This window comes from Saccopteryx bilineata, chromosome 5 (genome assembly GCF_036850765.1).
Source record: "Saccopteryx bilineata isolate mSacBil1 chromosome 5, mSacBil1_pri_phased_curated, whole genome shotgun sequence".
In the NCBI taxonomy this organism is placed as follows: Eukaryota; Metazoa; Chordata; class Mammalia; order Chiroptera; family Emballonuridae; genus Saccopteryx; species Saccopteryx bilineata.
This window is the reverse complement of record NC_089494.1, coordinates 158330655-158344143: the sequence shown is the minus strand read 5'-3', so window position 1 is coordinate 158344143 and position 13489 is coordinate 158330655. Positions and strand designations below refer to the sequence as shown.

At 35.5% G+C, this 13489-nt stretch overlaps 1 protein-coding gene across 1 annotated transcript in view; it reads right to left on the bottom strand.

Annotated features, from left to right (window-relative positions):
* The window catches only part of ITGA8 (integrin subunit alpha 8), a 287595-nt gene that overhangs the window by 169463 nt on the left and 104643 nt on the right, over positions 1-13489 (bottom strand). Inside the window, exons 6-8 of the mRNA XM_066280756.1 lie at positions 13184-13229; positions 9384-9509; positions 8446-8490 (exon numbers count right to left, since the gene is read on the bottom strand). Of these exons, the coding sequence (XP_066136853.1) occupies positions 8446-8490; positions 9384-9509; positions 13184-13229 (217 nt within the window). The remainder of the gene's footprint in view (positions 1-8445; positions 8491-9383; positions 9510-13183; positions 13230-13489) is intronic.

Genomic DNA, 13489 nt, shown 5'->3' with positions numbered 1-13489 from the left:
TAAAGAGAAACCAAAAAAAAATCTACACCAAGACACATCATAATTAAAGTATCAAAGATAAGTGATAAAGAGAAAATATTAAAAGCTGCTAGAGAAAAAAAGACTATCACCTACAAAGGATTCCCCATAAAGATGACTTCTGACTCCTCAACAGAAACACTTGAGGCCAGAAGAAAATGGCAAGAAATATTCAAAGTAATGCAGAACAAGAGACTACAACCAAGACTACCTTATCCAGCAAGGATATCGTTTAAAATTTAAGAAGAAATAAAAAGCATTCCAGACAAAAAAAAACAACTCAAGAAATTCACTACAACCAAACCAATACTGCAATAAATGCTAAGGGGCCTGTTGTAAACAGATCAAAGGAGAAAAAGAATATAGCAAAAGAGATATAAACAAAATCCAAAATGAAAGAGGAGAAATCACCACGGACACTGTAGATATACAAAGAATTATTGTAGAATACTATGAAAAACTTTAGGCCACTAAATTCAACAACCTAGAAGAAATGGATAAATTCCTAGAACAATACAACCTTCCTAGACTGAGTCAAGAAGAAACAGAAAGCCTAAACAGACCTATTAGTAGAGAAGAAATAGAAAAAACCATTAAAAACCTCCCCAAAAATAAAATAACAGGCCCAGATAGCTATACCAGTGAATTTTATCAAACATTCAAAGAAGACTTGGTTCCTATTCTACTGAAAATCTTCCAAAAAATTGAAGAAGAAGCAATACTTCCAAACACATTTTATGAGGCCAACATAACACTCATACCAAAACCAGGCAAGATGGCACAAAAAAAGGAAACTACAGACCAATATCTCTAATGAATACAGATGCTAAAATACTAAACAAAATACTAGCAAATCGAATACAACAACATATTAAAAAAATAATACATCAAGATCAAGTGGGATTCATCCCAGAATTACAAGGATGGTTCAACATACGTAAAACGGTTAACATAATATACCCAAAACAAAGAACAAAAACCACATGATCTTATCAATAGATGCAGAAAAGGCTTTTGATAAAATACAACACAATTTTATGTTTAAGACTCTCAACAAAATGCGTATAGAAGGAAAATATCTCAACATGATAAAGGCCATATATGATAAACCATCAGCTAACATCATATTAAATGGCACTAAACTGAAGGCTTTCCCTCTTAAATCAGGAACAAGACAGGGTTGTCCACTCTATTCACTCTTATTTAATGTGGTACTAGAGATTCTAGCCAGAGCAATCAGATGAGACAAAGAAATAAAAGCCATCCATATTGAAAAAGAAGAAGTAGAAGTATCACTTTTTGCAGATGATATGATCCTATATATCGAAAACCCCAAAGAATCCACAAAAAGACTACTAGAAACAATAAGCCAATACAGTAAGGTCGCAGGATACAAAATTAACATACAGAAGTCAATAGCTTTTCTATATGCCAATAATAAAACATTTGAGAATGAACTCAAAAGAATAATCCCCTTCACGATTGCAACAAAAAAAATAAAATACTTAGGAATAAACATAACAAAGAATGTAAAGGACTTATATAATGAAAACTATAAACCATTGTTAAGGGAAATCAAAAAAGATATAATGAGATGGAAGAATATTCCTTGTTCTTGGTTAGGAAGAATAAATATAATCAAGATGGCCATATTACCCAAAGCAATATACAAATTTAATGCAATTTCCATCAAAATTCCAATGACATTTTTTAAAGAAATGGAGCAAAAAATCATCAGATTTATATGGAACTATAAAAAACCCCGAATAGCCAAAGCAATCCTAAAGAAAAAGAATGAAGCTGGGGGTATTACAATACCTGACTTCAAACTATATTATAGGGCCACGACAATCAAAACAGCATGGTATTGGCAGAAAAATAGACACTCAGACCAATGGAACAGAATAGAAAACCCAGAAATAAAACTATATATATGTGGTCAAGTAATTTTTGATAAAGGGGCCAACAACACACAATGAAGAAAAGAAAGCTTGTTCAACAAATGGTTCTGGGAAAACTGGAAAGCCACATGCAAAAGAATGAAACTGAACTACAGTTTGTCCCCCTGTACTAAAACTAACTCAAAATGGACAAAGATCTAAACATAAGACCTGAAACAATAAAGTACATAGAAGAAGACATAGGTACTAAACTCATGGACCTGAGTTTTAAAGAGCATTTTATGAATTTGACTCCAAAGGCAAGAGAAGTGAAGGCAAAAATTAATGAATGGGACTACATCAGACTAAGAAGTGTTTGCTCAGCAAGAGAAACTGATAACAACATAAACAGACAGCCAACTAAATGGAAAATGATATTTTCAAACAACTGCTCAGATAAGGGCCTAATATCCAAAATATACAAAGAACTCATAAAACTCAACAACAAACAAACAAACAATCCAATAAAAAAATGGGAAGAGGACATGAACAGACACTTCTCCCAGGAAGAAATACAAATGGCCAACAGATATATGAAAAGATGCTCATCTTCTTTAGTTATTAGAGAAATGCAAATCAAAACTGCAATGAGATACTACCTCACACCTGTTAGATTAGATAGTATTAACAAGACAGGTAATAGCAAATGTTGGAGAGGCTGTGGAGAAAAAGGAACCCTCATTCACTGTTGGTGGGAATGTAAAGTAGTACAACCATTATGAAAGAAAGTATGGTGGTTCCTCAAAAAACTGAAAATAGAACTACCTTATGACCCAGCAATCCCTCTACTGGGTATATACCACAAAAACTCAGAAACATTGATATGTAAAGACACATGTAGCCCCATGTTCACTGCAGCATTGTTCACAGTGGCCAGGACATGGAAACAACCAAAAAGCCCATCAATAGATGACTGGATAAAGAAGATGTGGCACATATACACTATGGAATACTACTCAGCCATCAGAAATGATGACATCGGATCATTTACAGCAAAATGGTGGGATCTTGATAACATTATACGAAGTGAAATAAGTAAATCAGAAAAAACCAGGAACTGCATTATTCCATTCGTAGGTGGGACATAAAAGTGAGACTAAGAGACATTGATAAGAGTGTGGTGGTTACGGTGGGAGGGGGGAGAGGGAGAGGGAAGGGGGAGGGGGAGGAGCACAAAGAAAACTAGATAGAAGTTGACAGAGGACAATCTGACTTTAGGTGATGTGTATGCAACATAATTGAATGACAAGATAACCTGGATATGTTATCTTTGAATATATGTATGCTGATTTGTTGATGTTGCCCCATTAAAAAAATAAAATTATTAAAAAAAAGAATATAGCAAAAGAGAAATACAGTTTTAAAGAATAAAATGGCAATAAAAAATTACATATCAATAATAAACTTAAGTGTAAATGGATTAAATGATCCGATCAAAAGACAGAGGGAAGCTGCTTGGATAAGAAAACAGGACCCATACATATGCTGTCTACAAGAGACACACCTTAAAACAAAAGATGCACATAGACTGAAGATAAAAGGATGGAAAAAAATATTTCACGCAAATAGAAATTTAAAAAAAAACTGGGGTAGCAATACTTATATCAGACAAAATGGATTTTAAAACAAAGACTATAGTAAGAGATAAAGAAGGTCACTACATAATGAAAAAGGGAGCAATCCAACAGGAAGATATAACAGTTATAAATATCTACACACCTAATATGGGAGTACCTAAATATATAAAGCAGACTTTGATAGATTTAAAGGGTGAGATCAATAGCAATACTATAATAGTAGGGGATTTTAATACCCCACTAACATCACTAGATAGATCCTCAAGAAAGAAAATTAACAAAGATACATCAGACTTAAAGGACACACTAGATCAAATCGATTTAATAGATATCTTCAGAACCTTTTACCCTAAAGCAGCAGAATATACATTCTTTTCAAGTGCTCATGGTACATTCTCTAGGATAGACCACATGTCAGGGCACAAAGTGGTCTCAGCAAATTTAAGAAGATTGAAATCATATAAAGCACTTTCTCTGATCACAATGGCATGAAACTAGAAATGAACCACAACAGAAAAGCTCAAAAACTCTCAAACACATGGAAACTAAATAGCAGGTTGTTAAATAATGAATGGATTAAGAATGAGATCAAAGAAGAAATAAAAAAATTCCTAGAAAAAAATGACAATGAGCATACAACAACTGAAAATCTATGGAACACAGCAAAAGCAGTACTGAGAGGAAAGTTCATAGCACTACAGGCACACTTTAAGCAACTAGAAAAAGCTCAAATAAACAACTTAACCTTGCATCTAAAAGAAGTAGAAAAAGAACAGCAAGTAAAGCCCAAAGGTTGTATAAGGAGGGAAATAATAAAGATCAGAGCAAAAATAAATGACATAGAGGCTAAATAAACAATACAGAGGATCTATGAAACTAGGAGCTGGTTCGTTGAAAAGGTTAACAAGATTGATAAACCTTTAACTAGACTCACCAAGAAAAAAAGAGAGAGGACTCAAATAAATAAAATTAGAAATGAGAGTGGAGAAATAACAACTGACACAACAGAAATACAAAATATGGTAAGAAAATACTATTAAGAACTGTATGCCAAAAAGCTAGACAACCTAGATGAAATGGACAAATTCCTCAAATCATACAATCTTTCAAAAATCAATCTGGAAGAATCAGAAAACCTAAACATACCGATTACACCAAATGAGATCGAAACAGTTATCAAAAAACTCCCAACCAAGAAAAGTCCAGGGCCTGATGACTTCACAAGTGAATTCTACCAAATATTCAAAGAAAAACTAACTCCTATTTTCCTCAAGCTATTTCAAAAAATTCAAGAGGAAGGAATACTTCCAAGCTCCTTTTATGAGGCGAGCATAATTCTGATTCCAAAACCAGGCAATGACAACGCAAAGAAAAAAAACTATAGGTCAATATCCTTGATGAATATAGATGCTAAAATCCTCAACAAAATATTAGCAAACCGGATCCAACAATATATGGAAAAAATCATACACCATGATCAAATGGGATTTATTCTGGGGTGGCAAGGCTGGTACAATATTCGCAAATCAATCAATGTGATTCATCACATAAACAAAAGGAAGTAGAAAAACTACATGATAATTTAAATAAATGCAGAAAAACATTTGATAAAGTCCAGCACCATTCATGATCAAAACTCTCAGCAACGTGGGAATACAGGGAATATAACTCAACATAATAAAAGCCATCTATGACAAACCCATAGCCAACATCATACTCAATGGGCAAAAATTAAAAGCAATCCCCTTAAGATCAGGTACAAGGCAGGGGTGCCCCTTTTCACTGCTCTCATTCAACATAGTTCTGGAAGTCCTAGCCACAGCAATCAGACAAGAAGAAGAAATAAAAGGCATTCAAGTTGGAAAAGAAGAAGCAAAACTATCATTATTTGCAGATGATAAGATATTGCATATAGAAAACCCTAAAGTTTCAGTCAAAAAACTACTGAACCTGACAAATGAATTCAGCAAAGTGGCAGGATATAAAATTAATACTCAGAAATCAGAGGCATTTTTATACGCCAACAATGAACTGACAGAAAGAGAAAGTAAGAAAACAATCCCTTTCACTATTGCAACCAAAAAAAAAATAAAGTACCTAGGAGTAAATTTAACCAAGAAGACTAAAGACTTGTACTTGGAAAATTATAAAACATTGATAAAAGAAATCAAGGAAGATAAAAACAAGTGGAAGCATATACCGTGCTCACGGTTAGGAAGAATAAACATCATTAAAATGTCTATATTACCCAAAGCAATCTATAAATTCAATGCAATACCAATTAAAATACCAATGACATACTTCAAAGATATAGATCACATATTCCAAAAATTTATATGGAACCAAAAAAGAACACGAATAGTCTCAGCAACCTTAAAAAATAAGAATAAAGTGGGAGGTATCACACTTCCTGATATCAAGTTATACTACAAGGCCATTGTACTCAAAACAGCCAGGTACTGGCATAAGAACAGGCACATAGATCAATGGAACAGAACAGAGAACCCAAAAATAAACCCACAGCTCTATGGACAACTGATATTTGACAAAGGAGGTAAGGAAATACAATGGAGAAAGACAGCCTCTTCAATAAATGGTGTTGGGAAAATTGGACAGCTACCTGCAAAAAAATGAAACTAGACCACCAACTTACACCATTCACAAAAATAAACTCAAAATGGATAAAAGACTTAAATGAAAGCCATGAAACCATAAGCATCTTAGAGGAAAACATAGGCAGTAAGCTATCCGACCTTTCTCAGAGCAATATATTTGCCTATTTATCTCCTCAGGGAAGTGAAATAAAAGGATAAACAAATTGCACTTTATCAATCTAAAAAAAGCTTTTGCATAGCTAAAGACAAGAACAGAATAAAAAGACAAACTATACAATGGGAGAACATATTTGACAATACATCTGATAAGGGATTAATTAACCAAAATTTATAAAGAACTTATAAATTTCAACACCAGGAAGACAAACAATCCAATCAAAAAATGGGAAAAAGAAATAAATAGTCACTTCTCCAAAGAGGACATACAGATGACCAATAGGCATATGAAAAAATGCTCAACATCACTATCATTAGAGAAATGCAAATTAAAGCCACAATAAAATATCACCTCACACCATTCAGAATGGTGCTCATCAACAAAACAACACAGAATAAGTGCTGGCGAGGATGTGGAGAAAAGGGAACCCTCCTGTACTGCTGATGGGAATGCAGATTGGTATAGCCTCTGTGGAAAACAGTATGGAGATTTCTCAAAAAGTTGAAAATCAAACTGCCTTTTGACCCAGCTATCCCACTTTTAGGAATATACCTCAAGAGCACCATAGAACTCCTCCAAAAGGAGAAATGCACCCCCATGTTTGTGGCAGCATTATTCACAATAGCGAAGATCTGGAAACAACCCAAGTGTCCGTCAGAGGACGAGTGGATTAAAAAGCTTTGGTACATATATACTATGGAATACTACTCAGCCATACGAAATGATAACATCAGATCATTTACAATAACATGGATGGACCTTGATAACATTATACAGAGTGAAATAAGTAAATCAGAAAAAACTAAGAACTATATGAATCCATACATCGATGGGACATAAAAATGAGACTCAGAGACATGGCCAAGAATGTGATGGTAATGGGGGGGGCAGTTGGGGGGGATGGGGGGAGGGTAGGGGAACAAAGACAACCAGATAGAAAGTGATGGAAGACAATTTGACTTTGGGTGGGGGGTATGCAGTATAATCAAATGTCAAAATAATCTGGAGAAGTTTTCTCTCTACATATGTATCCTGATTTATCAATGTCACTGTATTAAATTTAATAATAAAAGAATTAAAAAATTTAAAAAAACCCAGATAAGTATAATGGAGAAAACTGAGCTGAAGTTGGAACAAGGAAGGACTTGTGATATATTGGGTAGTCAGGGACCAACTTAGAAGGTGTCAATTGAGCAAAGACTAAAGAAAGTGGGGAAGGAAATATAGAGATCTAGGAGAAGTATGTGCTAATCAGAGGGAACAATTGAAAAGATCTTGAGGTACAAGCAGTGGTGGCTATGTCAGGTAGGATTAGTTTGTTCTGTTATTTTGGGTTTCGCCATGTCCAAAGAGGAGAAGGAAACAATGCAGAGGGGGTGGGTTGTTGCCGGGTGGGAGCTTAGTTTGAACATGTCCGGTATGAGATCCCAGGAATTAAAATGAGGACTCTTGATTCCTCACATCTGATGTGTCACTAACAGAATGGCTTTTGTCTAAGTTATTTAATCATTTGTATTTTTTTAATTCATAACATGGGACAATTGGACTAATTATTGTATTGCTTAACTAAATTACATAAAGCTTGATATTAATTCATATGAAATTCTTTAAGATTTAAAAATCTGTGCCAAAGTGTATTTTTTTTCCTACAAAATATCATATATATTCTGGGATTCCATTCATACACATTTTTTTTTTTTTTACAGAGACAGAGAGAGAGTCAAAGAGAGGGATAGATAGGGACAGACAGACAGGCATGGAAAGAGATGAGAAGCATCAATCATTAGTTTTTCATTGCAACACCTTAGTTGTTCATTGATTGCTTTCTCATATGTGCCTTGACTGGGGGACTACAGAAGACCGAGTAACCCCTTGCTCAAGCCTACTGGGTCCAAGCTGGTGAGCTTTGCTTAAACCAGATGAGCCCATGCTCAAGCTGGCAACCTCGGGGTCTTGAACCGGGATCCTCTGCATCCCCATTCAATGCTCTATATCCAATGCGCCACCACCTGGTCAGGCCATTCATACACATTGTGTAGCCAAAAAAAAAAAAATTACATTTGTAAAAGGTCTTGTTAGGCCACTTTTACCTTTCACCCATGCTTTATGAATGACTTACATTCAACAACGTCTCTCACCTTGTTGAGCATCTCCTGTAAATTCCCCAGCAGCAACTGAATATCCTGTTTTAAAGAAAAACAACAACTAATTATATGTTTTAAGTCTTCACAAATCAGTGAGCTATATATCTAGAAAAATTTAAAAATGACAGAACTGCCATACCACTGCTTTGTACAGAAATCTCAACAAATGTAACATAAAAGTTTAAGGTTCTATGAAAGGGAAAATTAATCATACCAATATGAACACTTTTGTACCAAATCCTGGAAGCTTTATATTTCTGAGTGTGGCAACACAGAATCAGATGTCACTTTCTAAAGCAGGAATGCTTCCTTGCCCAAACTGAAGTGTAAACGGTGACCTTGCATTTTAAAGTCACTGATTCATCATTATCAGACATGATGCTCTGAAAAGTATCCCTCATGCTCAGGTTTTGCTATTTCTGATCACCAACAAGGTCTACTTCTTAAATCATTTAATGATGGTTTTCCACAAACTGCACTTAGCTCTAAAAAGCAAAGTGAGAATACAAACATAACTCTTTTTTAAAATGCATCCATCAATCAAAATGCCAACCACAGATGGGAAACAAAAGTGTTTAAAGACATGGTATGGTTTGCACAGAATTTTCAAACATTCTAGCAACTGGAAAGTCTCTTACTGTTGCATTTAAAACTGCCCACATGTAGTACTGGGCCACCCCAATAATATATAGTACCTACTACGGGCAAAACCAGAGGCTGTTATGAAGCCTATGAAATAGCTATCAAATTATGTACGTTATACATATATCATGGGTGAATGAAAAGAAACTTAAGAGTCCATTTAAGCTAATAAGAAAAAAAAACTTGTATAAAATGCCCAACAATATCAGGTGACTGAGAAATAAATGTGTCTGCCATTTAATATGTTCGTCTTTGGAGGAAAGAAAGGTATTTTGAGCAATGGATCTCACCAAGGTAACTATCATCATAGGAAGCTGGAGCTACTTCCGTCTGCTTTTCTCGAGCCAGTTTCCTTAGAATATCCTTGAATGAGTAATTTGCAATGATGTCTGCAATACTGGCAGTGATCACCTGGCCTGCATCCAAACAAATTAATAAATTAACTGAATGAATGTCTGAACATCTGAACAACGCATACTCCTTTAGAAATGGTCATGGAACTGCTTGCATTTTCAATGGTGAATATTCTTGCCTGGCAATAGAACTACAAGTTGAAGTTGGTTAAAGCTGGGAAAGTGTTCCATTCTTATGGAAGGACCAAAGATGAGCTATACCAGGGGTCAGGAACCTATGACTCATGAGGCAGATGTGGCTCTTTTGATGGCTGCATCTGGCTCACAGACAAATCTTTAATTAAAAATAATAATAACGTTAAAAATATAAAACATTCTCATGTATTACAATTCATTCATTTCCTACCGTTCATGTTTATGGTTGCGGGTGGCTGGAGCCAATCACAGCTGTCCTCCGGGACAACACCAAATTTTTACTGGATAATGCGTAACATACATGAGTTGTTGTATGGCTCTCATGGAATTACATTTTAAAATATGTGGTGTTCATGGCTCTCTCAGCCAAAAAGTTTCCCGACTCCTGAGATATACATTTTATCTGCCTTCCTTCACCACAGTCTCTCTACCTTCAAATGGCAAAAACATCTAAGAGTGAAGACACCTGTAAACAGAATTTGTGTGATTAAATATTTATTCTAGAATATTCTAGCTAGAAGAAACATCATCTAGTTTTGATACCATCTAGCCAAATTATAACTTCTTACTTATGAGGAAACTGAGGCTCAAAGAGTTTAAGTGTATTCTCTAAGGTCACTTGGCGGTTTTGCTATTATGGTATTTGGCATTACAAATACCATATTATGGTATTTGGTCTCCTTTGGCATTCTAAATAGGCTGTGTTCTCACAAAACACAGATGTTTTAAAACTAAATCATTTGATTAAGAGATTGTGAAACATAGCAACATGAAAGGAAAAAAATACAAAACTATTGATCCATTTACTTTTTATAACAAAATTTATACATAGAGCATAATATTATGGCAGTGGGAAGCAGCTAGTTCCAGTGAGATCCAGAATCTTAGCAAAAATAAAAAATAAAAATCCATGAATACCAACATTGATATAATTACTACTTTTGTTAATCTCTCCCACATAAAGTCATTATCAAAAGTCTGAAATACTCCTATATTGGGATGGATAGAAATCCAAAAAATGGCCAACAATTTTCCACTGCAATTTTTATGCCTTCCCATATCTATTACAAACATCTCAGGGAAAAAATGTGATCTCATATTCTTTCAGAGAAAAATGGAGGAATGCTTTCTTTCTTTCTATTTATTTATTTACTTGTTTGTTTATTTATTTATTAAGAGAATGAGTGCAGGGGAGATAGTGAGACAGACTCCTGCATGTGCCATGACTGGGATCCACCCAGCAAGTCCCCTATGGGAGGGTGCTCTGCCTATCTGGGGCGTTGCTCTGTTGCTCTGCAGCCGAGCTATTTTTAGTGCCTGAGGCAGAGGGCATGGAGCTATTCTCTGTGCCAGGGGCCAATTCACTTGCCAATTGAGCCATGGTTGTGCAGGGTGGTGGAAGAGGGGATAGGGAGGGGTGAAGAAGCAGATGGTAACTTCTCCTGTGTGCCCTGACTAGAAATTGAACCCAAGACATTCACACACCAGTGAAGCTTTACCACTGAGCCAACTGGCCAGGGCCAAAAAATGTTTTGAACAGACTAACATTTAGTATTAATTTTAAAGCCAAATTATTCTTTGGGAATTTACACCTAACTCCTACAGTCTTGTTTGAAGTCCAAAAAGAATAAAACAGTCAAACTAGGCTATAAATATTCCCAGTGACTGTGTCTGAAATGACTGTTCTTAACATTAAAACAATGGTATTTACATATGACTTTCTGAACAATGCCTGTAGAATTTGCCAATTTTTTCTAGTTAGAGCTAAATACCCCTTTCTCTCTTTTCATGTACAAATTGCCTTTAATTGTTTCTTCTAGCTGCTTCTGCAAACATTGTAAGCTTAAAACTGAATAACAGGCCCTGGCTGATTGGCTCAGTGTTAGAGTGTCAACCTGGCATGTGGAATTCCCGGGTTCGATTCCCAGCCAGGGCACACAGGAGAAGCGACTATCTGCTTCTTCACCTTTCCCCCTCTCCTTTCTCTCTATCTCTCTCTTCCCCTCCTGCAGCCAAAGCTCCTTTGGAGAAAAGTTGGCCCAGGGATGAGGATGGCTCCATGTCCTCCACCTGAGGCACTTTAATGGCTCTGGTTGCAACTGGAGTAATGCCCAGATGGGCAGAGCATCGCCCCCTGGTGGGCATGCTGGGTAGATCCCGTTTGGGCACATGCGGGAGTCTGTCTCTCTGCCTCCCTGCTTCTCACTTCAAAAAAATACAAAAACAAACAAACAAAAACTGAATAACATTTTAAATAATCTTAGTTAATTGTTTCTAATTCTCTTGAAACGGCTAATTTTCAGCAAATCATCTGTACCAGGCATTTTTCAATTTAAAGAAAGAAACAAATTATGTGAAATTAATCAAGTCAATTAAAAGACAATCTTTTTAAATGGACACAATTTTAATTTCATATCCATCTACTGCATAAACTATATTACTTTTAGTTTGCAAAATAATTCTTAAGGATTGAAATGTTAATTATTTGATGTTTATAGTTGTATATGTATGAGTTAGGCTTAACAGCAAATTTATATAAAATTTTATCATAAATTCATCTTTCCTGTATCTTTTAAACATGGTCAGTTCTCTCACAATAAGAAAAACAAAAACAAAAATCCCTCACTCATTTTTTCAACTATCTCAGATTCTATTGTATATTTATCCTAAATTTTACAGCCAAAACTCAGTCTATATTCTCTGTAATCTTTCATTAGGCAATTTGTTCACACTCATGGCTTCAGTTATCACTAGTATGCAAGGATATTAAGTTTTCTTTTCCAGCCATATGGGCTTAGCTAGATGGGTTGATATGTACCCAATGTCTTAGCGGAGATTTTGGATCAGAGCAACTATTTTGCAAGAGGAGGAATTTTGCAAGTCCCTCCTCTCTTCACATAATTATTTCCTACTCAGGGTTCAGATCTCATTTCAGGGTTATCTTTTCCAAATTAGTTGACCTGTGTAACAACTTTATAAGAAACAGAAGAAGTCATCCCTGCTGTGTAATATTTTTATAGGAATCAGCGCAAGTCATCCCCTCTGAATTCAGGTTTTCCTACGAAGCAGAGCACAGGTTGTATTCCAGCTCTCTGACAGCCATTGTTCAGAGGACATGACACAGCTGCATCCAGTCACCCTGGGCAGCCCCCTATGCTCTCCTGGCCCCATCTGACACACCTGTCCTTCACAGAGAGTCTCATGCCTGGGATTTCTTAGTACTTGTATAAATATTCATTTTATGCTTGCATCTTTCCCCAGCTATGTAACCCCTGTGAGGGCAGGAACAAGGTCTGATGTTACTCATCTTTGTGTCCCCAGCATCTATATAGCACAAAACCTGGCACAACCTCAGTAAATAGTTGGTGAATAAATGAATTAAGTTGCAACAGTTTTACACAGTACAAACTGAAATACTTCATTCACCTGAGAAACTATAATTATAGATATGAAATTAAAATTTAAAAGTCAATACTGATGTTACTCTGCTTTATCCACCTGTAACAGCAAATGGGCATGTCTTCTCTGCTAACAGAACATACCTTGCCAATAGAAACTTCCAGGTCCTCCTACAATAAGGTCTCCATTCTACAAAACAGAAACACCAACAACAATTGGAAAAGAAAAACAGATAATTTTTAAAGGGTGATAAACCATTGTCAATAAGCATTGCTTTAACAATTTGTTGTTCATTGAAAAAAGCAATTTTTAAAGAGGACTTTATATATGAGTCATGCAAGTCATTTTCTTTCCCTTTTTTTTGCTTTCAATTAGTGTGTTATATTAGGTACTTTTAATTTGAGTTAATTAGGTGAGTTGAATTCTCTCCCCTGAGAATACATAATTTC